The 27334-nt window shown below is 39.7% G+C and overlaps 1 protein-coding gene across 2 annotated transcripts in view; it reads right to left on the bottom strand.

Moving 5' to 3' along the window:
• Positions 1–740: 740 nt before the first annotated feature.
• LOC149185131 (P-loop containing nucleoside triphosphate hydrolases superfamily protein) overlaps positions 741–27334 on the bottom strand; it is a 358944-nt gene continuing 332350 nt past the window's right edge. Inside the window, exons 14-15 of one of the 2 annotated variants that reach the window (XM_089417775.1) lie at positions 1271–1364; positions 741–974 (exon numbers count right to left, since the gene is read on the bottom strand). In XM_089417775.1, coding sequence (XP_089273901.1) covers positions 1272–1364 — 93 coding nt within the window. In that variant the 3' untranslated portion in view covers positions 741–974; position 1271. The remainder of the gene's footprint in view (positions 975–1270; positions 1365–27334) is intronic. The other variant, XM_089417774.1, reaches the window with a different exon arrangement.

The following is a 27334-nucleotide window of genomic DNA, read 5'->3' on the forward strand; positions in this document are numbered from 1 at the left end:
GATGTGAGTTTCTAGAGCTTTCTTGATCTTCCTCAATCAATTGTTGTTAATTAATCAATTTTTGTAAGTTAGACTTAGGCAATTATTAATTATTGATAAATTAACTTAATTGAACTCTAGTTGTTTTCCCTCGACACATTTTCTGGGTTTTGGGGATCTTGTGTTTCTTAGCTTCTCTGACATAAATGGAGACTAGAACACTTGTTCGATGCAACAAAAACTAAAAGGTTCCACCTTGCACAGGTAATATATCACAAAATTCGGACCTCTCATAGAAACAAACCACAAAATTATATGCCACAGAATTTGACCTCATCCATAGGGTACAAGCCACAAAAGTTTCGTCCTTCTAGAGCAGATATAGATCACAAAGAAAAATTTTCTATTCCAAGAGAAGTCTTCACCTTCGATTTGCTCCTAAACTTGATTCGTATGCTGAAAACTATCTTGCTCATGCTCAGACAAGTTGTGCCTTGAGGAGGATGAATAATTTATTTATAGCCACTCATGAGGTTGAATGGGTGTCAATGCTAGCTGAGTCGACTTGTAGGAGAGGGAGGGCTGACTTGAACACTTGGGAGCCAAAACCAATTTCAAATTTTTATTTTTATTTTTGTTCTTTTGATAAATACAAAATTTGATTTTCTTATGAGCATGAAGAACATGCTTTACATGAGAAAATACATCAATATATCACTATGAAGACCGGCCATAGCTACAAAAATTCAACAAATACATGATGGAGAATGTTTGACTACATCTATTAATCATTTATTGAAAAGATCCATATTGAAATATTCATCACAAGGCAAATAGGTCTTTCTGCAGCCTAGAGCCTTATTCCATTATTCACCAAATCTACAAGCATGGTATAGTTCTGTTTCTTTTTCTATCTATTTCTCTCTCTCTCTCACACACAAAATTTATCAAGAACCATCTTCTGTATTTGATTGCGAGCAACCCTGTTCGATGCACTGCAAAGCATCAAGAGAAAATGAGAGGCACTTCAGTTGCATAATTGAATAAAAAGAGACCAATTCTAGAAGCTATAGATAGCATCAAATCAAAACAAACAACCTCTCTTTACAATCGTAGAAGTACTGGTAAAAATGATTTGCCAGTATTTATATTGTATATTTTTAAAAGCCCTTGGAATAAATATCAACATGCATATAATTGCAAGGTCGTACAGTTTAAAAATGCTTACACCTTCATTCTGGAGTCTAGTTGTCTTGATACTTTTCAGAACACATTTCTAGGGAAAACGTACCTCAACAAATTTTGTATACCTGTAAAAGATGATTGTGTAACCAATCCAACGTTTGAGGAAAAGTTGTCGCAGAGATATTAACTACAGTCATGCCCTGTTTCAAAATATTATCAATAAAGAAAAGCTAAGTATACAACAAAGGTGCAGAAATATTAATTGATCTACCTTCTCTAACAGCTTCCAAAATTTCATCCATATATAAAAGCTCAAACCATACAACGAAGAGTGCGTAAGTCCTAACTAAATCTACCTTCTCTAAACATCATCTTGACATAGCTTTAACAATTTAGCATGTAATTTGCTTTGATAAAAATTCTATAAGCTTGCAAACTAATCAGGTAAACCCTTGAACTGCTGCAACTTGTAATTCCTATTAAAGTTGAGCATATTTCAAAACAATAAATGAAACCACAGAAGGGATGGAGAAAAGACATTAAATTATTTTTATAAAGCTCTCATTAACTCATTTTTATAATTCTCTCATCTACTTATTACATGTCATTCTTCATCACGTCTTCTTGAGAGGTTACTAATGGACAAGAACGCCTGAGCTGCCCATGAATCTACCAATCTTTTACCTGCTTTTCTAACTAATGACACAGGACCATTGATACTAGGCTGTCATTCAACACTCCCACATTGCTTTATCGACTAAAAAAACACCTGCATGTATTTATTGATTACAATGTAATTAAAACTTATACTGGAGGGCTTTAGCAACGATATCTACTACCCAGTGTATCCTGGTAACTGTTTTCAGTAGGTCTGGAATGCGTTTCTCATATTGCAAATGTTTCAGGAACTTAGAAACCTCCCTAGAAACGTTTCTGGAATGTAAGATAAGATAAGTCTATTAATGTCCAACAAATGTCAAAAATGGTTTGACAGTTTCCAGAAACCTTTGGAAACTGCTTGAGTGGTTTCCCAACTGTTTTCAAAATTTTGCAGTGGTTTCTGATGTTTTTCTGTGTTCGTATAAAACTTAAAAAAGGAGAAAAAGGAAAAAGTGGACTACAGAAACCTACATGTAAAAATACAAGCCTTAAAACTTGAAAATGAGGAAAAACCTCATGAAATAGAGGACAGATTTCAGATTTTACAGAAGAGAGTAGCAAAACAGGAAAGAGAAACACTCAGCCATAGTTACTAAAGCCGATGAGGTTTGAATGGAATTAGAAGTTTGATTTGATGTAGTTCTAAACACAGGTTGAGTCAGACTGGAACCATATAGACCGGGTCAGACCCTGCCAGTTCTGCAGACTCACCTAGACCCAGGGTCATATCTGTCTGGATCTGCCAAGTTGGCTCGCTCATACTCAGAGACTCAACTTGGTCATGGATTTAATTTGGGACAGAAATGTACTTAGAACTTCATTTGTGCTTATTTTTTCAGCAATTTATGGAGATTGTTTTAGAGCATGCTTTGCAGCATTTTTCTAGCACTTACACAACATCTAAGACAACCCTGTTTAGTCTGTTGCCACACAATCTAGCAGGGGTCCTAGGAGGGGTACCTAAGGGACAACTACTAGACCAAATGACAACAATGGGACAAAGACCCACTGTCACCTCAGTCAGTGTCCCCTACTCTTTATGGACTTTCACTGATGGGAGGAGTCCTGGTATAAAGGAAACCACGAGGATGATAGGATCAATGAAAAGGTACCAAGTGATTTCCAAAGCCCATTCAAAGGAGAGGCTCAGATAATGGCTTGATTACTTCGAGAGCAAGATAATGGCTCTCCAAGAAAGGCTTAAGAGGAGGCCTAGACCTAGGTGAAAGGGATACTCAATAGAGGAGATACACCTAAGTCAATGCTTCCTAGGGAATGGGAAAGACCTCTCTTAAGGTTATGTAAGATAACAATCATGCGAGGGTTTTGGGACCACAAGAGAGACCTAAGGGGATCCAAGCAAGGCCTAGGGTTTATGAAATTTCAAAGACAATAAGATGCCTAGGTCAAGCAAGGATGATAGGGGTCAAAGAATGATTAACTCCAACGAGTTTTCAAGAGCAAATGACCCTAGAAATGCCACTAATTAAGATAGGTGAAGGATAGAAACGGTTTCAGAGCTAGGGCTTGAGATTTCTCTCAAACTAGCCACAGGAATTGCCTCAAATTTGGAGGGCACTTAGAGGACTCACCAACGCAGTTACCTACCAACTTGCTCTCAAAAAATCACCTCCTAAAGCAATTCGCACTATGCCCTAGCTGGCCTTCTAGGGTTAGGGCAAAAAGAGAGAAAAGGGTAAAAGAAAAGGGTTTTGAAGGTGATCAACTAGGATTAGGACCCAGTGCCTTGACAATTGGGAGAAATGGAGTCGAGATTGACCTTGATGAAGGAACTTCATTCCATCAAGGAGTCCTATGTAGCTTTTCGCTAACCCTAATGAGGTAACAACCCAACAACAAAGGAATTTACACTTCGTTTGGCAAGATAATGGAGTTTCAGGGTTTGCAAGATAACACAAGCCTCTAGGAACATTCATTTGCTATATCTAGCATGTAATGCATGCAATACTTCACGATCCTAGTGTTTCATGAATTTTGCATCAAATTAGGGCATAAGAAGATAATGCCAAGATATTCCATACATTAATCATGTGACAAAGTAAAGAAATAACATCAAAAATAGAAGCTCCAAGATAAGATATCAAAGATCCAAACATCAAAAAGCATCAAGAACAACCAATTTCATCCATCAATTATAGGTCCAAATTCTCTTCGAAAGACAAATCCACTCCAAATGATGATGACTTACAAATGAGGCTTGCTTTTATTTATATGAGCCTCAAGGGGTTCGAATTAGTCTAATTAACCTAATAAGCCCCTAAAAACAACTTTAATGTGCAAAATAACAATCTAATTGGTGACAAGGCCACCAAATTGTTCAAAGGTACAAAATAAGCCTTCCTAATGAGGTCGAAATGATAGAAAAGTGGTGCAAAGGGCGTTTGGAAGGCCTAGACAAGTCCTCCATGTGCCAAAATGAAGAGGAGGGCTCTCACAATGATGACCAAGGGGTTGGCCCCTTGGTTTCCATGCAAAACACTGTGGTGCTCCCAAGTGGATGTGGGGCACATTGAATGGTCTCATGGGTCTCCAGTTGGATCAGACATGTCAATGCTCCATCAATAAGGGCTAGAATGATGATACAAGCCCTACGTGTCTCCCCGGGTGAGACAAAACCCCATTTGGGGCTTGGATCAACTGCCAAGTGTCTAGTGCAAGTATGTGGGCAGTTTATGTTGGGTTTGGAGCTTCATTATCTTCTATATTCAAAGGTATTTCCGCATTGGACCCCAACTCGTAATGGGGCGGCAATGCCGCTCGTAAAATATTCATTGCAGGGGGGTCCAAGGGTGGGCAGCTACAACCTTTGGGAGTCCCCCCTGGTGGGGGGATCGGGGGGCAGCGCCCCCGAAGCTAAGAATAGATGTAAAATTGCCTTGTAAAATGTTGTAATTTCGTAGTCAATCTGGGCCATTCATTAGGCAGAGATCTAATGGTAGAAGTTATGTTTAATTTAGGGTTTTTTGCCCTAGAAGGCAACCCCTCGCTATATATGAGGGAATTGTATTGCATCTATGTATATCTGTATTCTGAGTGAGGAAGAGAGAGGAGATTGAGAGCGAAGAGGGAATTACAGTGGATCTATTGTAGGTTGTATCTCTTCAGTTTGTCGGATAATATAAAAAAAAGGGATGGTTGTTTCTTCGTGGACGTAGCCCAAATTTGGTGAACCACGTATATCTGTGCCTCTCTTGTTTTATGCGTTTTCTGTGTTTATATTTCTGCGATATTTTATGTGTTCCATTGCTCTGTAATATATATCTCTAACAACTTAGCAATATGGTCCAAGTGCATCATCATCTTTGTATAGTTGGGGCATGGGCAAGTAATAGGTGTGCTGAAGAAGCCCATGGCGCGGCAATCAATGCTCTGTTGCGGTGGAGGCCCATGGCTCTCAACACTCACCCTACAAGTGCCATCATAACTCTCTGGAGGGCTTGGATCTCGTATAGGGAGGCCAAGCCCAAGATGAAGACCCACCAGCAATCCTGTATAAGATCCAATGCGTCTCCTCACTTTCCATTACAACATTTCATTAGAACAATTGAGTTTAATAAGCTTGCAAATCAAGGGCGCAAGTTGACACTTCATAGTGGCATGCCCTTCCAAATGGGCTTTAGAATGTACAGGTGTTCCCAGACCCAAGAGGGACATTAATAAAAGACACTATTAGGCGGTTTCAACCTCTAAGGGAGTGACAGGTCCATGGTAAATTTGTCAAATGGAAAGTGTCATGTGAAATGATGGTGGAACAGAGTGGGACAACACGGAAGGCTCTAACCCACATGCCATGGTACAAGGATATCTATAATGAGGGAAACCCACACATGGGTGTATAGATGTAGGAGGGAGCAATCGTGGTGCATAAGTTACCTCGACCTTTGTTTTTCCACCACTCTTCGTATGCTTTTTTGCCTTTTATTGATTTTTCTTTCTTCTAACTGCTCAGGGCTCCAGGGAATGAAAGCATGGTGCGCATGATAAAGCAGTGATTATCGCCTTAAGGTTGAGCAGTTCATCGCCCACTAGGGGTTGGGACAATCATGGGTTCCTTAGTGATGCAGGGGTCTCACATAGGAGCCTTAGGAACCAGGGTGATGGCCAAAATGATAAGGGGTAGAGATCATGTTTGGCTTTGCCCACGCGCTAAATTTTATGTCCCGACCATCTTTTGCATTTTGTGGTACATTTCCTGTTGTAAGTGGCCAAATTATGCTTTTAACTTTCTTTTTAGCTGCATCAACCTCCAGGGCATTGTTTTAGGTCCGACCCAAAGTGTGGACAAGGGGAAGGGGAGGCTAACTCCTTGTGGACCCAATGGACAAATGTGGACTCGAATGGGAAATATGTGAAAAGGGATTATAATGAGCGGAGGGGAGTGATGTATGTGGTGTCGAGATGTGGGACCACACAACCAACGTCGAGGTTTCCCATGTAGTGCCACTCCTAAAGCTAGTGGCCAATAGAGGGGATTCCAAAAGACTAGGATACAAGACTAACCACCAAATTGGGACAAGGGAACAAGAGTACAAACCAAGTCCATTCTTTCCACCGAATCCCCCCACTAATCCATGTCCAAATGCATCTAGGATGAGCAAGCAAAAATACCCAATTGCATAATGAAAATCCAAACCTTCGAGGTTGGAAGGCCCACCTTCAAACATACGATCATAACAAATGGGAAAGGGCACATAATGGTTGGCTCAGGTGGCGGAGGATGGTGGCACATCAAGTTATCTGGTGGCTGCAAGGGGTTGTTGGCTACTAGTTGAAGACAAATCTATGAGAAAAATTTTCCTATGGGTGTCACCCACTAGTGGTGGGTAACATAGCCAACAATGATCTCTCCTTATTTTTTTACCATAGTAATGTCTAAATTCTTCCTAAAATTTGCAGATTTCACAATGGCAAGACGGGTCAGTTCTCAGTTGATTTATAAGCTAAAATTCACCAAGGAGGTTATCTTCAGTAGAAAATTTTGGGTCCTATACTTCTAGAGCTAAGGGAGCATTTTCTAGATCTTCTTAGCCGAATCCTCTGGTGTAGAAAATTTCCAGAATTTTCTCAACTGATTTGCACAATATTAAGGGAAAGGGATTGCTTGGAACTACTACACACGAATCAAAGAGGGTGCAAAGAAGGTGCACACAAATGAAATTCTGGCAGTATAATCAGATTCAATGCATTAATTTGAAATTATATAAATTGTGAACTTTTGTCTCAAAGAAATATAGATAACCATGGTCTAAATGCACTACAAATTGCCCCTCTTCTGGCTGTTGAAAATAAAAATAATGTAAACCAATACTTTTGGCTTGAAATTCAACAAGAATCATTTTGGATTGATGGAATTGCAGATATCAGATGTTAACATTGTTGAGAAATCAAGGGCAGCTAGATTAGGGTGATTTCTCTTATCATCAAACAACTACCAAAACTATGAAGATCAAAACAACAAGAGGACACAAAATATAGGTTGCTAGCCAAGTCCAAATCCTCTCCTCTCGAGAGGAAAACACACAAAATTCTTCTCTTCTTATAGAATCTTCAAATGACGAATTCCAAGACCTAAGACCCTTGACAAAGACCCCTCCAAGACCAAGTCAACTTCTTTGATGAGCCTTCTCTTCCACAAAGTCAACCCAAGTCAAACTAGCTTCACACTTCAAATTTCAGCCTCTACTTCAGATTTTCGATCACTGCTTCAGGTTTGCAATTTTTGGCCTTTACTTCAGAAACCTTAACTTCACACGTGTGGGAAAAGATAGGAAATATGCCTTCTCTCTCCTTCACTTAGGGTGCTTCTCCTTCCTTGATAGCTAGGCCTGCAAACTGTTGATTTGGAGTAGCATCGGATGTGCTCTAGCCATGAAAATTGGTGGAGAGGCTAAGGCACATGAGATCTCCAATACCCAAAAAGGGTTTGGGCAGATTCTAAACAATTTGGGAGATATTAAAATAACTAATATTTTTAATGGAGTCCCTAAGTCTAAACTTAGGGAAAATAAAATATTAATGAGGATTAATATAAAACTGTGTTAGAATGGTCCAAAAGTCATGGATCAAGCCAGATCTAATCTTAGCCTTTGATTACGGACTTAATTTTGGGTTGTTGATTTGTCAACGAGAAAAATATAAGAGGAGGCTTGAGGGCCACTTGGAAAACACACCAAGAGATCAAGATTTCGACTTTTTGGGCTGGGTTTGCTAAGAAAGTTGAGAGAGTGATCAGAGTTGCAGCTGAGGGGCAATGAATACAGAAGCAGAGAGGCAGAGATAGCACTAGGAGGATCAGCACAGTAGCTGGAGAGAGGGATGCAGAAGCAGCCAAGGGTTCACGCAGAGCCAGCTAGGGCTCACGCAGAGGTAGCCAACGGTTCACAGTGCCTTAGAGGGCCAACTTGGGTGATGCAGAGGGCCAACATGGGTGACGCAGTGCCTCTAGAGACTGACGCAGGCCAAGCCAGAGTGACGTTGGGCTAACACTAGGCCAAAGAGAGGCTGACGCAGTCCCTAGAGGCTAACGCTGGGGTTTCGTGGGGCAGATTGGAGTTGTGAAGTTGCCGGAGTGATTATCAGGGGTTTCAGACGGAACATCTACTTCCGAGTAGAGACGTACTACTGCCAAGATTTTTCTCTGTTGGGTGAGCTGGATTTGGCACCCAAATTGTATTTTGAAACTGCTTAATAAATCAAACCCTCAGATAGTTGCATCGGTTTTCCTGCATTGGGTTTTTCCGGAGACATTAGTCCAAAAACAACGGTGTCACTTGTGTGCTTGTTTCTGTTTCCTTCAGTTGATGATCTGTAATGTGTTGAGAATGTACTTGTGTTTATTTCCAATATTTACATGGTAAATAACTTGTTAATTAACAGAGCAAGTAGGTAGGAATAAATTAGAAAGTACATGAAGGGTTTCTAACAAGTTAGACTTAGAAATTCCAACATGGTATCAGAGCGTGGTTGCAGATCACAGGAGAACTAACGACATCAACCGAGCAGAGCTCTGAGCAACAACAGCATAAAACAGCTGTCCCAAGTGACAAAAGTTGTTCCTAGCAGAGAAGCAGCAAGGAAGGGGTGACGCAATGCCTGCGTCATAAAGTTCGAGCCAAGAAGAGGCAACACAGAGGCTGAGGGAGGCAAAGACAGGCTCACGTAGAGCCACGCAAAGGCTAGGAGGGCGCAGTTCGCTAAGGATTGCATAGAGCCTAGGATCTCTAACCTTCAGTTTGTTGGGGTTTAGGAGGTTGTGGGTAAGTTGCAGAGTGGAGCTGGTGGGGTACTCTAGTCAGAACAGTACCTAACAGGGCAAGGCCAAGGAGGAGGGAGTTGCTACCGAGGATTTCTAACCAAGAAATCTGGATCAGTGGTGCAGCAGCACTAAGGATCAGAGTGGGGGCATCTCAACATTGGCAGAAGGGTTTCCAAGAGGGAAATCGAGGCTTAGAGGGAGTCACATCGAAAACTTCCAAGAGGGAAGTAGACAAGTAGCGAGATGGCAGTGAACGGGGTAAGAGACCAAGATAGACTGGACGGAGCCTCAAACTTCGTAGTCTGGAAGGCCAAAATCCTATTCGTTCTAGACAGAAATCGTGTCAAGCACTTCGCCTTGAGGACGATAGCTATCCCAGTTGACCTAGCTAATAACTACAAGTACGAGGAGGCAATGGTGAGGGCCAAGAGCATCATTCTTGACAGGGTCAAGGACCATGTAGTACCACATATTGCCGAAAAGGACACGACAAATGAGATGTAGGAGGCCCTAAAGAAATTGTACTAGCATACTTTTGTGCAAAGAAGGATGTTACTAGAAAATCAGTTGTGATCCATGTTGCGGGGGAGCGCCCCCCCCCCTCGAACCCGCTCCCAAATCGCGCTCCGGGCGGGAGCAGCTCGGGAGCGCGCTCCCTTAAAAAAAATTGCGCTCCCTGGTCTGTTAGGGAGCGACATAGGGAGCGATCGCTCCGGCGCTCTCGGAGCGATTTTTAATGCCCGGGAGCGATCGGGGAGCGATCGCTCCCTGATCGCTCCCGGACATTAAAAAACGCTCCGGGAGCGATTCGAGCCAGGCTGGGAGCGGTTCAGCGGAAAAAAAATCCGTCGGACCCGAAAATAAAAAAAAAAATTTAGAAATTTTTTCTAGTTTTATAAGCCCAATGGGCCAAAAAAAATTCATTATAACTTCATTGAGCTTGAGTTTGGAGCTGGAGCAAGAGCAAAGGAGCGAAGAGCAAGTGCTGAGGAGCGAGGAGCAAGTGCCAAGGAGCGAGGAGCAAGCTTGTAGAGGTAAGTAACTTAGTAATTTAGTTAGTTTAGCTGGTTAGGTAGTTAATTTAGTTAATTTAATTTAGTTGTTTGAGTTTAAAGATCATGTATTTAAATTAAATTAATAAATTAAATTAATTAATCCCATTAAATTAAATTAATTTGCAGATTCAAGAATCAAAACCCTACAAGCATCAAACACCATGGACCTGGCTATATTTATTGGCATTTTCCTCTTCCTGGTCCCTTTTATGGTTATTATGGTGCTAGAGAGTAGGAAACGGAGGGGGGCCCAAACTGAAGAGGGGGATGAAGAAGCCAGAGAAAGTCAAATGGGTGAAAACCCCAGTGAGGAGGAGCTGGAGGAGGGTGCACATGACCCTCAAAAAACTAAACAAGACCAAACTCCATTGTGGAAATATGTTCACAAGGCTGAAATAGGGAGAGGGGGTGGAACCACTAAATTTCATTGCCCCCATTGCAACACTGATTACACAGGTTCATACACCCGTGCTAGAAGACACCTCTGCGGGAAAAGGCCATGGGATGGAGAGAAACAAATAGGAATCAAAACTTGTACAGCGGTGTCAACAACAGATAGAGCCAAATACATAAGGGAAGAGGAGGAAGCCCAATACAGAACAAAAAAATCAAGGGGTTTCTTTGAACCAAGCTCACAATCACAAAGAACTCCTTCAGCATCCTCCCAAGGCAGTGGATATGGACATGGAGGCACAGGGTCATCATCTTTAAGGTGTAGAACCATATCAGATTTCCTTGATGAGGGGTGTAGGAATGATGTGGATTCAAAAGTTTACAGGTTTCTCTATGCATGTGGGATACCATTCAATGTTCTACGCTCACCTTATTGGCATGAAATGGTTTCTGCCATAAATGATGCCCCTAAAGGATACAAGAGCCCTGGGTATGACAAGGCAAGAACCGTTGGCCTTGATCATGAAAAAGCAAAAATATCACATTCTTTGAATAAAATGACAAGTACTTGGACTGACCATGGGGTGCCCATTGTATCTGATGGATGGACAAATGTAAAAGGCAAGCCATTGATAAGTGTTCTTGCTGTGTCTGTTAGTGGTCCCATCTTTCTAGCTGCACATGATTACTCAGACAAGTTCAAGACCGCCATCAACATTGCAGAAGCATTACTTGAAACAATTGAGCGTATTGGCCCATACAATGTCATCCAAGTCATCACTGATAATGCTCCTAATTGTAAGGCAGCGGGAGCAATTATTGAGGATAAATACCCCAACATATTTTGGTCTGGATGTTTGGTTCACACATTGAACCTTCTGTTGCATGATATTGTCAAAAACAAAAATGAACAATACCAATGGATTGGTAATTTGTACAAGAAAGGCAAACAAATGATAAAATTTATTACAAATCATAGCAATACCCATGGCCTTTTCCGCAGTCACTCGAGATTGGAGTTGCTGAAGATTGCGAGGACTAGATTTGGTAGCTATTACCTCACCTTCAGGCGCCTTTTGAAGGTAAGAGAGGCATTAGCTAGCATGGTATCAAGTCCACATTGGCAGGTGTTAAAGGAAAGGGCTACAAATGTAGCTGACATGGCAGGTTTTGAAATGGTGGAGGAGGCCGCTCTTGATGGGCAGTTTTGGACAACTGTGAGGCAGGTATTGGATTTCACCAAACCAATTTATCACATGATTCGGTTTCCAGATACAGACAAACCAATGATTGGCGAGGTGTATGAGCAAATGGATACCATGTTGGGGGAAATAAAAGACATTGTTCATAATAGAGATCCCAACTTGTACAAACTGATTCATGATTGTGTGTGTGAACGGTGGAATAGGCTTAACCTTCCACTACATTGCTTGGCGTATATCCTTACGCCAAAATACTAATCTACATCTTGGTTGGGCCAATCTGCAGCAGGGGGTGGGGTTAGGACCAAACCCCATTTAGATCCAGAGGTAACTAAAGGATATTTGGAAGCATTAGAAAAGTTGGTACTTGACAGGGAGGAATGTGCAGTTGTGCGCTTTGAAATAGGCAGATACTTCAGTGGCACTGGTTTGTATGGTAACTTCCATGCAATGGACGACAAAGATAAATTTGAATCTCTCACATGGTGGGAAACATATGGCGGCCACGGACTTTTGCCAAAATTGGCAAAAAAAGTTCTTTCACAGGTTGTAAATTCTTCTTCTGCAGAGAGGTGTTGGAGCACCTATAGCTATATACATAATGTGAAAAGAAACAGACTCAATGAAAACCGAGCAGAAAGCTTGGTTTATGTGCACTACAACTTGAGGTTGTTGAGTCATTACTGTGATCGGGCTAATGAAGATCCCACATATAAAATTTGGGACAATCAACCAGAGGATGACAATTTGGAGGATGGCATTGTACATATTGAAGAACTAGAAGAGGAACTTGTAAGGGATGAAAATGAAGCAGCTGCAGCAGCCATGCCACCTCCACCTCCACCTCCACCATCCAGTAGCAGTGCTCGAGGTCCGAGTCTTGTTCCTTTGCTGTCGCCACCTCCATCTACACCCTCGCGTGGAGGTTCTAGTTCTGGTCGTCGGTCTGTGCGGGAGACTCCTAGAAGACCACCACGACCTGCTTATACTCCTGGAGACTCTCGTGGCAAGGGCCACATGTAGATTTACAGTTTACTTGTCTTTTTTAGTTTCTATTAGACTTTAGTTTTCATAACTGTTGAGTTTTGAGTCCTTGACTCTTGACTCTTTCATATCATAATGATATTTTTTGTAAACATTATATCACTGTGACAATGAAAATTTGAAGTTTGAAGTTGGGCCTTGGCAATTATAACTCATTGGTAATGATTGTGAATTATGAATATGATGCTTTGTGAAAGACTAAAGTTGTTTCATTTCATCTCATTATTCATGTTTCATTTTATAAATTTTTAACATTTCGTATCATGTTAACAGTTAGAAGTTAGGACTTAGAAATATCTTCGATATTACTTCTTGTAATGGTTAAACTTAGCTTACAAGTACAACTTTGGTGATCAATGATGATAAATGTTATTGAATTTTGAAATTTTCAATTCTGAAAGCCTGAAGTTGAAACTTTAAGATTGAATTTGATGAATCATGATTTATAAGAGTCTAAGACTCAATATGTTGCAGTTGTAATATGTATTTTACTAACTTGTGGACATGGTTGATGACGATTATAACAGGGAAAATTTTAAGAACCCCCCCCCTAAATTTATAAATATAATAAATGGGCGAATCTCCATGGTATATAGGAAAAATGGAAGGCGATTTTATCAATAATATAATATGTATATATAATTTTTTAGCGAATCTCTCACGAGGCATGGCGAATATTTTACTCAATTATAAAATCTTGTAAGATCTTGGCGAGTCTTTCACTAAATAATAAAACTTTGTAAAGTCCTAGTGAATCTTAGCATAGGCTACATGCTGGTTTAATTCCCCCATTTAAATAGGCTACATTCCAGGTGAATACCATGGGTCAATACCATGTGCTATTTTGGTGAATACCATGGGTCAATACCATGTGCCATTTTTATTTTTATTAATCCTAATATTAGGGTTAATAATGGTTTTTTGCATGGTATTAATAACAATCTAGTCCATGGTATTTGTCCCATAGTATTTTGGCCATAGGTTTCACCTAAATATAACCCATTTTTTGAGTGTTCGTAAATATAAGGTGACTTATGGAGTAAATATAAAAAAATGTTTTATTTGTTTATCATACCTCTCGTTTATTTATATTTTTATTAATTTACCATACCTCTTTTATAAATATGGTATTTGGCCCATAGGATTCACTTAAATAAAACCTCTTTCTTGAGCCTTCATAAATAGAACGAGGGTTATGGACTAAATATAAAAAGAGGTTTTATTTATTTACGATACGTCTAGTTTATTTATTTATTTTATTTATTTACCATACCGTTTGAGTAAGTATAAAAAGACGTTTTATTTATTTACCATACCTCCACTTTACTTATATTTTTATTTGTTTACACCGTTACATGTATATAAGGTGACTTATGGAGTAAATATAAAAAATGTTTTATTTATTTACGATACCTCTCATTTATTTATATTTTTATTAATTTACCATACCTCTTTTATAAATATGGTATTTGGCCCATAGGATTCACATAAATAAAACCTATTCTTGAAAATGGGCGAATGGAAGGTTGTAAGTCCTAATTTCAAGGGCTAAATTTACCTTTTTTACCCTCTCCCTTAAAATAAGGTGGGCTATTTGAGGTGATTTGTAAAAATGTACTATGATACAAAATATTCGCCCACTAAAAATTTAAAACCCCTTAATTTCGCCAAAGGGCGAACATTCGCCCCTAAAATTATCCTTGGATTATAATTTCTAGATGATTGATGTGATATGGTTCAATGATCAATCTATGCTTTTTTATGTTTTTTATGTCTAATTCATCATTCTACATGTTTTTGTTGACATATATGTATCAAAAATTAAAAAATATAAAAAATATATATATTTTTAAAAAATCGCTCCCGGATTCGCTCCCAAACCGGGAGCTTCTGAAAATGGTCGCTCCCGCTCCCATTTTCGCTCCCGCTCCTGCTCCCAAGTAACATGGGTTGTGATCATACCAGATGCAGAAGGGAGAACAGATCAACCCTTCCTCGGTCGATTGAAGGAGATCCGGGATCAACTAACTTCCATAAGGGTCACGTTGGATCAAGAATTGATGGTGAGAACAACCCTTAACGCAGTCTCAGAAGACTGGGAGGTGTTTGTCAAGAGCATATTGGGCAGGGCGACCCTTCTAGATTGGGAGGAAATGTGGGCTGCTCTTCGCCAAGAAGAGATCAAAAGGCTGAGCAAGGCGGGAAGCAGCGGCAAGGGGATCAGAATCAAGGAGGAGGAGGTGGATGTTTCCCAAGCATATGATGGAAAGAAGGAGAAACGGAAGAAGAAGCACCTCTCCAAGGTCAAATGCTTCCACTGTGGGGAGCTGGGTCATTATGCAACCTAGTGTTTAAGGAAGAAGAGCAAGGGAGAGGCCTCTGAGACCAAGGCTGCGCCAACAAGGGTAGAGAAGGAAGTGGAGACAGACGATGACTGTGCCATGAGTGCACACACACCACTTGAGCGAAAGTGGGGATACATCGAGCTGTAGTCAGACGGACTACAAGCGATGAGGGTCAGGATCCTCGAGGTACCCAACCTCTTGGATTATACCTTGCTACGGGAGCCTCGAAGAGGAATAGCGGTACTGACAGATGTCAGTAGAGATGGATGTGAATGGAGAAATAGAGGGAGCTACAGTGCAGGAGTCCTAGGACAGCGTGAGGCAGCAGTGCAAGAAGCACAGTAGTGTTGCACCAGTGCAAAATGGCATAGAGAGGTGTGCGACAATGCGAGATACATGGAGTTGTTGCAGCAGCACAGAGGTCAGAGAGGGACCAATTGTCAGCGACAAAGGGAGTTTCAACATCGAGGGTGTCCCTAGCCTGATAGAGATGTCAGAGTTGGGAGATCAGTTACTTACTTCTTAGTAACTGAGTCGCAGTGCAACAGTTAGCAGTGGTAGTGCTATGGGAAGCACGATGCAGCATGATGAGATGGGTTGCAGTGCAGATACAGCAGTGGTAGTGGCAAGGCCATGGGCAGCAGCACAGGTGCAGCAGTGGTAGTGGCAGGGCCATGGGTAGCAATACAGGATGTAGCAGTGCAGATGATGGGCAACAGTGCTAGCATCAACACAGGGACTGATGTCGGATGATTAGGGTGATACTCAGTTAGCAGTATTGCTAGAGCACAGTCCTCGCTAAGAGGGAGTGTTGATTTGGGGTAGCATCGAATGTGCTCTAGCCACAAAAATTGGTGGAGAGGCTAAGGCAGATGAGATCTTCAATACCATGAAAGGGTTTGGGCAGATTCTAAATAGTTTGGGAGATATTAAAATAATTAATATTTTTAATGGAATCCCTAAGTCTAAACTTAGGGAAAATAAAATATTAATGAGAATTAATATAAAACTGTGTTAGAATGGTTCAAAAGTCATGGATAAAGCCAGATCTAATCTTAGCTGTTGATTAGGGACTTAATCTCGGTTGTTGATCTGTCAACGAGAAAAGTATAAGAGGAGGCTTGAGGGTCACTTGGAGAACACACCAGAGGCCCAAAAATGGTTTGGGCAGAATCTAACCAGTTTGGAAGATATTAAAATAATTAATATCTTTAATGGAGTCCCTAAGTCTAAACTTAGGGAAAATAAAATATTAATGTGAATTAATATAAAACTAAGTTAGAATGGTCCAAAGTAATTGATAAAGCCAGATCTAATCTTAGCTGTTGATTAGGGACTTAATCTCGGCCATTGATGGACCAACGAGAAAAGTATAAGAAGAGGCTTGAGAGTCAGTTGAAGAATACACTGAGTGAGACCAATTAGTTTGATTTCTAGAGCAGGGTTAGCTGAGAAATTTGAACTAGTGGTCTGGAGAGCAGCAGGAGGCAGCGAGTACGGAGCAGAGAGACAGGATCAGCAATAGAAGACCAGCGCAGAGGCAAGAGAGGCAGACGCAGGGCCTTTTAGGCAGACGCTGAGGCAGCAAGAGACTGCACAGTCACTAGAGGGCCTGCATGGGTGACGCAAAGAGGCCCAAGGCTGACGCAGACAAGCAGGGGCTGACGCAGAGTGTCTGGGAGCCACGCAGAGGTCAGCCAGGCTGACGCTGGGATTGGGAGAAGTGCTGGAGAATTTTTCTCTCTGTTGCGTAAGCAAGTTTGGCACCCAGTTGTACTGAAGAATTGTTGAATAATAAAATCCTCCCTTGCTGCCCTAGTTTTCCCACAATGGGTTCTTCCGGGGACTGTTGTCCAAAATATCTGTGTCGATGTGTTGATTCTTGTGCATGTATTTGTTTCTGTATTATGGTGTGATATTTGCAGCAGAATTTATTTTAATGTTTATTGAAGGAATTTCATAAATAACTTACTGAAAATAAGTAGGCAAAGTAAATCAGATGTTGCAGTGATAGAATTTTCACAGAGTTTGTTCCTTAGCACGGATAGTGGTATTCCCTTTGACATGCTCTAGGAGTTCATTATCCTTGAGTAGTAGATCAGTCCTCTTCTTCCATGCAAGAAAGTTATTCGTACCTACCAATTTATTGCTTTCCTCGCAAAAAGAAATTGAAGTATATTCAGAAGGGGACATGTACTTACTTGATAGATTTTGAGATGTAATGGATTTGCTTCCTCCTTAAAGACTTGATGGCTTATCTTCCCTGGATCTTGATGTTCTTCAAATTGCCTTCTCCAAGTGGACTTGCTTAGTGATGAGGTTTGCTTGAAAACTTGTAGCTTGATGTAGGTCTTGCTTCACTTTGCTCTTTTTTGTAGGTGCCTTTATATAAGGCTCTTCTTCTAGCTTTGTAGACCTTCTTGATGAGTGATGGATTGTATACTCTTCTTGATCTTGAAGTGATTGAGACTTCTAAGTTTGATGCTTCAACTTTGTAGATGCTTTCCCTTGATGAGTATTCTTGAGTTGCCCTATCCTTGATGTGTCACCTTCCCTCTGATACCATGTTGAAGAATCTAGGGCAAAGTAGTGTAGTGTGATTCTTCGTTACTTGATAACAATTTGTGGAGTCGTTTTACTTTTCTTGTTAGCTTATTCTTCTTCTTCTTCTTATTAGTGCATATGTGTGTACTTCATCAAACCACTACCAAAACATAATAACAAGAACACAAGATGTTGGTTCTCTGCTAGGGCTAAAACCTCTCTACTCTTGAGAGGAAAACCCTTTAGTGAATTTCTCTTACTGAAGCTTTTATTGATCAAAGCCAAACCCTAGACTCCTGATAATGAGATCCTCCAAGCACAAGTCAAGTCTTCACTCCTTTATGCACCATGTACTCCGACACTTCTTTTGGCACTTTGTTTCCTGGCACTTCGTTCTTCTTTTAACTTCATAGTAACCTTGTTGCACTTGCTGTAGAGAAGGTGTTTCCCTTATGATGATCCTTCACTCTCCAACCAAATGAGCTCCTTCTTCAAAGTGTAGGTGCAGACTGGAAGTGTTTGTCTGGCAGCTCTAAATTTTCGCAAGTGTGACTGTTGTAGCCTCTTTTCCTTCTTCGTTTGAGTGCCCTTCTTCTTCGATTGAAGGTCTTTCTTCTGCGCTAGAGTAGTAGGTCTTGTAGGCCTAGTTTCAACCTCAACCGAGGGTGGATGTGTGACTGTGGTTTACTGTTTTCCTAGCCGCAGGAATAGCTTTAGATTTCTGCACGTGTGACTGTAGTAATCCTTGGAACAACCTTCAAGATTTCGATGGTGTACCCTCTCATTTTGCTGTCGTTGGAGACCTTCTCACTTCATTTTCCTTACCTTCTTCTTCGATAATTTCAAAGCTCTTGTTTTTCCGTTTTATGAGGAGTGGATAGCCTCTATCAATAGAGGTTTGTCCCTCCTCTTTAGGCCAAATTGACAATCCTTTAGGCCGATTTGTCTGGCTGCTTGTAGGCCAACTTGTAGAGTGGACCTCAGATGGTTCTTTGATGGAGTAGAGAGCTTGAATTAGCTTATTGATGGTGCCATTGCTAGGAGGAGACTTGTGACTTTGCTTAGAGGTGTTCTCTTGACCATAATACATATATATATACAAGGTATAACATGCCCTTAATGTCTTCAACTTATTCTTTTGACTATTTGACTCACCTATAGCACTTTAAATAGTGTTGGACCTGTTGTCGCACAGATTGTCACGACAACGCTATGACCGGGGGCTGTCACCCTGATTCCCAATCTCTCCATTTAAGCCGTCTCCCGAGGCTAAGGGGGGTAGACCCTATGGGATGAATGAAGACCAACTGTGGACCAGTTGGGTTGGGAGACAGCAAGGCAATTTAGCACCTGATTGATTTAGAAATTAATGTACCAGTGCCTTATGGAGTTAATGATTAAATAATTGTTTATCAAAAGCTGCAGAAACATGAACTTTATAATTCCATGATTAACAATCATTTATCATCAAATAACCCAAGCAAAGATTAATTTTGCCAGATGCGAGATAATCAATAAATGCACAATGCCTTGACAATATTCCAGCAATTAAATTTCTAAAGAATGAATGCTTTAAACAACCATGAAATTTTAAATGCTGACCAGATTTCAAATAGTTAATCTCTAGATATAAACATTTTAAGCACATTTAACTATATGACAACAGAGAAAAGACTTTAAAAGGAATTTCCATTTTTTAATTAGTCTTTTTCAAAAAAAAATAATATTTATTTATTTATTTATTTTTATTTTTTAATTTAGAAGCCAGAGAACCCATAGTAATAACCACTTTTCATCAATATTTCAAATCCCAACAGGGATCCATCATCAGGACATTCTTGAATGATGATAGTAGAAGAGCTTTAATGAGAGTATTAAATAGTTTATAATAGTATGAAGCGGGAAGATATGTCGGTTGAATGTTCTAATCATTTATTATTATTATTATTATTATTATTTTAAAGAATTTATTATTTGAGTTAATATTCAATAAATAGTAATAATAATATGTAAATTTTTCATTTTATTATTATTATTATTAAAATAGTATTTAGTGTATCAATATTATTAAATATTAAATATGTAAATATGTAAATATTAATATTAAACTTAATAATAATAATAATGTTAATGTATCAATAACGATTAATAATTAATAACTAACACATAATAGTAATAATAAATAATGACAATTAATAATAATAATAATGATAATTAATAATTAATGATAATATTAATGTATTAATAATAAATGATAATTAATAACTAATAAATAATAATAATACTACTAATGTTAATGTATTAACAATAATTATTAATATTAATGTATAATAATTATTAACTATTAACTAATAGATATTAATAATATTAATAATGATTTATAAATTAAATCACTATAAATAATATCACTGTTATTAATATCAATGTTAATGTGTTAATAATAATTAATAACTAATTTTTATTAATAATATTAATTTTAATAATAATTAGTAATTAATAACTTACAAATGTATTAATAATTAATAATAAATAAAGTTAATGTATTAATAATAATAATTAATAATTAATAACTAATAATTAATAATAATATTAATGTTCTAATTAATACCTAATAGAGAAGCAACTAACTACTAATTGCTAGAAAAGGAAAGAGAAATTTACCTGCTGAGCTCTATGCCTGAGATGTACTGGCGCTCTTAATTTCTCTGATTAAGGGAAGCCAGCTACCACTAATCTCAATACCATTATCCCTGTTGAGATTATGTGGATATTTGATAATTTCAAGAGCTTCTCTGATCTTCCACCTGTGATGTTTATCTTCACGTGCGATAATTGAAGCGTTTTCTAAACAGAGATGGTGCTTAGTTTTTGTGGAATGCCCTGCAAGGGCTGAAGTTCGAGACCTTTCATTCCTAATGTCAGCTCCATGTTCCTTGAGTCTAGTCTGCAAGGATCGACTTATTTCACCAATGTAACTTTTTCCACATGAGCAATCTATTTTATAGACTCCCTTAAGTTGATGTCTATTAATATTATCCTTGACAGATCTCATACCTTGCATAATAGTTCCAGGTGCTGAGAATTGCGTGATAATGTTTTTCTTTCTAAGAATTTTTGCAATTTTATCAGTTACTCCTTGAATATAAGGAAGAAAAACCCTCCCACACTGAGGTTGGTCTTGATCCTTAGGCTTATGAGATAACACCTTTCTTTCAGCTTTTTGTATAGCTACTTTAATTTCCTTTTCGTTGTAGCCTATACCTTTAAAAGCTGAGATTAAATGCTTCCTTTCTTCATCCAAATGCTCAGAGTCAGAAATTCGAACGGCTCTGATGGCGAGAGTGTTTAGAACACCAAACTTCTAGGTTGGGTGATGGTGAGAATCAGCGTGGAGGTAGTTTTCTGTGTGGGTTGACTTCCTGGAAACCTTATGTCCCAATGAGCCATCCTTCTTTCTGATGATAAGCACATCTAAAAATGGGATGCTCATGTTCTCTTCAAGCTCCATAGTGAATTTTATCTCTGGAGAGATAGAGTTAAGATGAATAAAAAACTTGTCAAGCTCTACTTTACCATGAGTCCATTTTATATTGGTATCATCGACGTATCGCTTCCACCAAGCTGGCTTCAAAGGGTATGAATCAAGGGCTTTCTTTTCAAAGTATTCCATGTATAAGTTAGCCACAATTGGTGAAAGGGGTGATCCCATTGCCACCCCAGATGTCTGCTCATAATATTCTCCTTGGAAGGTGAAAACAGTTGATCGTAAACAAATTTCTGCCAGTTTTGCTGTTCTTGGATCAGTAACATCTTTTATAACCTAAATGGCTTCATCAAGAGGGATCTTGGTGAATAAGGATACTACGTCAAAGCTAACAAGGATGTTGTCAGGGTCTAACCTCTCATTTTTAATAAGGTTCACAAAGTCCTGAGAGTCCTTAATGAAAGAATCAGTATTCCCAACAAGGGGTCTAAGGATTTTAGCAACGTACTTAGTGAGCTCATAGGTAGGGGAGCCAATGGTATTGACTATTGGTCTAAGAGGAACACCCTCTTTACGGATCTTCAGTAAACCATAAATTCTTGGGATGGTTTCACAAGAAGGAATTAATTTCTTCTTTAACTTATCCTCAAGGTTGGAATCTGCAATTGTCTTCCTTACTTCTTTCATAATCTTGGGAATGGGATTATTGTTCAGCTTCTTGTAACTTCCACATCTAAGGTGTTCATTCATTTTACTAACATAGTCTTCTTTATCCAAGATCACCGCTGCCCCTCCCTTATCTGCCTTAAGAACCACAATTTTATCATTGTTTCGTAAGGATTTAAAGGCAATTTGTTCTTCTTTTCTTAGGTTACTTTTGGGAGCTTTGGCTTTTCTCAAAATGAGGGAAAACTCCTGTCTTAGGGTTTCCTTATCTTCCAACGAAAGATTATTAATCCCATCCTCTATGCTACAAATCATATTCTCAATAGGAAGGTTTTTAGGAGCAATTGCGAACCCTAAACCTTTGTTAAGGAGACTCATGATTTCTGGATCTAATTCATGGGAGGACAGATTAACCACTTTCCTTCTCGGCTCTTTTACTGAAGAATTGCCTTTTAGGTTGGCCTTCTCGCTGTCTTTTATTATCTTACTGTTCTTATCAGCACTGCCTTTTATTATCTTGTTCTTATCAGCGTTATGATTATCGTATGAATCGATGCAACAATCTGGAGGATGTAAGCCCTGATTGTTTGTATGATCAAGACTGTTGTCTTTGTTGCTGCCTAGAGGCCGAAATTTAATGTTTTCAGCATTATTAGCATTATCTGGATTGTTGTTAGCCATATGAAGGCCGTTGCTGCTGCCCTCGGCGATTAAACCCCGAGCGATGTCTACACAACCATTGCCTAAACATTTGTTGTTCTACGCAGTCTTAATCAACACTTTTTTAATCGTTGATTCACCTTTGCTTTCGTTTAACAGATCCTGCTCTACACTGCCAGAGTTAGGACTGTCTGCGTTATTCCACTTGTTATCTCTGTAGTCTAACTTATCAGTGTCCGCGCTATTCATTAGAAAAACACTATCGTTCAACAGAATGGCTTCACCAGGGCTGCCTGCGCTCCACGAATCAGCGTTTTCACTGTTATCTAGCCTATTGCTAGTCCTTGATGGAACAGCGCTATCGTTCAACGCACCTGAATCTACACAATTGGTTTCATCTTTGTCCGAACCTATAATTGTTTTTGAATTATTTTCTTTTTCAATTGTTGTTAACAGCTTGCCGCATACGACTTGTTTAGGAACTTCAACAGCTTCTTGCGTTGTCTCGTCTGGACAATGTGTCCTTCATTGCTGGCTTTTAGAGCAGCCCTGTCATCAATTACAGACCAAAGATCTTTGTGGATGCTGTTGGCCAGCTTTAGATGTGCTGAGAGCGTTGAGCATCCAAGACTATCCAGAGAAGCCCTAACCCTCTTGATATCTGCCCAAACTAGAGAGATCAATGTTGTTTGGGAGCGGGAGCGGGGAGCGGGAGCGAAAACGGGAGCGGGAGTGACCATTTTTAGAAGCTCCCGGTTTGGGAGCGAATCCGGGAGCGATTTTTTAAAAATATATATATATTTTATATTTTTTAATTTTTGATACATATATGTCAACAAAAACATGTAGAATGATGAATTAGACATAAAAAAACATAGATTGGTCATTGAACCATATCACATCAATCATCTAGAAATTATAATCGTCATCAACCATGTCCACAAGTTAGTAAAATACATATTACAACTGCAACATATTGAGTCTCATGAATCATGATTCATCAAATTCAATCTTAAAATTTCAACTTCAAGCTTTCAAAATTGAAAATTCAATAACATTTATCATCATTGATCACCAAAGTTGTACTTGTAAGCTAAGTTTAACCATTACAAGAAGTAATATCTAAGATTCTAAGATATTTCTAAATCCTAACTTCTAACTATTAACATGATATGAAATGTTATAAATTTATAAAATGAAACATGAATAATGAAATGAAATGAAACAACTTTACTCTTTCACGAAGCATCATATTCATAATTCACATCATTACCAATGAGTTATAATTGCCAAGGCCCAACTTCAAACTTCAAATTTTCATTGTCACAGTGATATATTGTTTACAAAAAATATCAATATGATATGAAAGAGTCAAGGACTGAAAACTAAATAGTTATGAAAACTAAGTCTAATAGAAACTAAAAAAGACAAGTAAACTGTAAATCAGAATCTACATGTGGCCCTTGCCACGAGAGTCTCCAGGAGTATAAGCAGGTCGTGGTGGTCTTCTAGGAGTCTCCCGCACAAACCGACGACTAGAACTAGAACCTCCACGTGAGGGTGTAGATGGAGGTGGCGACAGCAAAGGAACAAGACTCGGACCTCAAGCACTGCTACTGGATGGTGGAGGTGGAGGTGGAGGTGGCATGGCTGTTGCAACTGCTTCATCTTCATCCCTTACAAGTTCCTCTTCCAGTTCTTCAATATGTACAATTCCATCCTCCAAATTGTCATCCTCTGGGTGATTGTCCCAAATTTTATATGTGGGATCCTCATAAGCCCGATTACAGCAATGACTCAACAACCTCAAGTTGTAGTGCACATAAACCAAGCTTTCTGCTCGGTTTTCATTGAGTCTGTTTCTTTTCACATTATGTATGTAGCTATAGGTGCTCCAACACCTCTCTGCAGAAGAAGTATTTACAACCTGTGAAAGAACCTTTTTTGCCAATTTTGGCAAAAGTCCACGCCCGCCATATGTTTCCCACCATGTGAGAGTATCAAATCTATCTCTGTCGTCCATTGCATGGAAGTTACCATACAAACCAGTGCCACTGAAGTATCTGCCTATTTCAAAGCGCACAGCGGCAAATTCCTCCCTGTCAGGTACCAACTTTTCTAATGCTTCCAAATATCCTTTAGTTACCTCTGGATCTAAATGGGGTTTGGTCCTAACCCCACCCCCTGCTGCAGGTTGGCCCAACCAAGATGTAGAGTAGTATTTTGGTGTAAGGATATACGCCAAGCAATGTAGTGAAAGATTAAGCCTATTCCACCGTTCACACACACAATCATGAATCAGTTTGTACAAGTTGGGATCTCTATTATGAACAATGTCTTTTATTTCCCCCAACATGGTATCCATTTGCTCATACACCTCGCCAATCACTGGTTTGTCTGTATCTACAAACCGAATCATGTGATAAATTGGCTTGGTGAAATCCAATACCTGCCTCACACTTGTCCAAAACTGCCCATCAAGAGCGGCCTCCAACACCATTTCAAAACCTGCCATGTCAGCTACATTTATAGCCCTTTCCTTTAATACCTGCCAATGTGGACTTGATACCATGCTAGCTAATGCCTCTCTTACCTTCAAAAGGCGCCTGAAGGTCAGGTAATAGCTACCAAATCTGGTCTTCACAATCTTCAACAACTCCAATCTTGAGTGACTGCGGAAAAGGCCATGGGTATTGCTATGATTTGTAATAAATTTTATCATTTGTTTGCCTTTCTTGTACAAATCACCAATCCATTGGTATTGTTCATTTTTGTTTTTAACAATATCATGCAACAGAAGGTTCAATGTGTGAACCAAACATCCAGACCAAAATATGTAGGGGTATTTATCCTCAATAATTGCTCCCGTTGCCTTACAATTAGGAGCATTATCAGTGATGACTTGGATGACATTGTATGGGCCAATACGCTCAATTGTTTCAAGTAATGCTTATGCAATGTTGATGGCGGTCTTGAACTTGTCTGAGTAATCATGCGCAGCTAGAAAGATGGGACCACTAATAGACACAGCAAGAACACTTATCAATGGCTTGCCTTTTACATTTGTCCATCCATCAGATACAATGGACACCCCATGGTCAGTCCAAGAACTTGTCATTCTATTCAAAGACTGTGATATTTTTGCTTTTTCGTGATCAAGGCCAACGGTTCTTGCCTTGTCATACCCAGGGCTCTTGTATCCTTTAGGGGCATCATTTATGGCAGAAACCATTTCGTGCCAATAAGGTGAGCGAAGAACATTGAATGGTATCCCACATGCATAGAGAAACCTGTAAACCTTTGAATCCACATCATTCCTACACCCCTCATCAAGGAAATCTAATATGGTTCTACACCTTAAAGATGATGACCCTGTGCCTCCATATCCATTGCCTTGGGAGGACGTTGAAGGAGTTCTTTGTGATTGTGAGCTTGGTTCAAAGAAACCCCTTGATTTTTTAGATCTGTATTGGGCTTCCTCCTCTTCCCTTATGTATTTGGCTCTATCCGCTGCTAACATCGTTGTACAAGTTTTGATTCCTATTTGTTTCTCTCCATCCCATGGCCTTTTCCCGCAAAGGTGTCTTCTAGCACGGGTGTATGAACCTGTGTAATCAGTGTTGCAATGGGGGCAATGAAATTTAGTGGTTCCACCCCCTCTCCCTGTTTCAGCCCTGTTAACATATTTCCACAATGGAGTTTGGTCTTGTTTAGTTTTTTGAGGGTCATGTTCACCCTCCTCCAGCTCCTCCTCACCGGGTTTTCACCAATTTGACTTTCTCCAGCTTCTTCATCCCCCTCTTCAGTTTGGCCCCTCCATTTCCTACTCTCCAGCACCATAATAACCATAAAAGGGACCAGGAAGAGGAAAATGCCCAGAAATATAGCCAGGTCCATGGTGTTTGATGTTTGTAGGGTTTTGATTTAAGAATCTGCAAATTAATATAATTTATTGGGATTAATTAATTTAATTTAAATTCATGATTTTTAAACTCAATAAACTAAATTAAACTAACTAAATTACTACCTAACTAACTAAACTAACTAAATTACTAAGCTACTTACCTCTGCAGGCTTGCTCCTCGCTCCTCAGCACTTGCTCCTCGCTCCTTTGCTCTTGCTCTTGCTCCAAACTCTAGCTCAATGAAGTAACAATGAAATTTTTTTAGGCCCATTGGCCTTTTAAAACCATTTTTTTTTAAATGCGATTTTTTTGGCGTCCGCGGAAATTTTTTCCGCCGGATTGCTCCCGGCGCTCGTCGAAACGCTCCCGAAGCGATTTTTAACGCCCGGGAGCGATCGCTCCCCGATCGCTCCCGGGTGTTAAAAATCGCTCCGGGAGCGACGGAGAGATCGCTCCCTGAAACGCTCCCGAACAGGGCAGCGAGCGCAAATTTTTTTTAGGGAGCACGCTCCCGAGGTGCTCCGGAGCCACTCCCGCCCGGAGCGCGATTCGGGAGCGGGTTCGAGAGGGGGGGGCACTCCCCTGCAACTATGAGAGAGATGCTTAATTGAAAAATTGTCTTGCTATTAAATTTGTTATGTAATCTATGGTTAATTTGTGCAAATGAGGGAATAAGATTATTGTCACGACAATTCTTAAGAAATTGAAGGTCTGCAGCTCTTCTTGCTATCTTCACTCTAAATTTTTCGAGTAAAATGATTTCACTCCATGTATCCCCTCCGCATAGAGAAATGATTCTGGATTTGAGACATTTGTGGTTTATATCTTTTAATTTAGAAGCCGGAGAACCCACAATAATAACCATTTTTCATCAACATTTCAAATCCCAACAGGGATCCATCATCAGGACATTCTTGAATGATGATAGTAGAAGAGC

The sequence above is a fragment of the Pinus tabuliformis genome, chromosome 3_2, assembly GCF_031772625.1.
Source record: "Pinus tabuliformis cultivar Carrire ecotype Pingquan chromosome 3_2, CPIR1, whole genome shotgun sequence".
NCBI classification, from domain to species: domain Eukaryota; kingdom Viridiplantae; phylum Streptophyta; class Pinopsida; order Pinales; family Pinaceae; genus Pinus; species Pinus tabuliformis.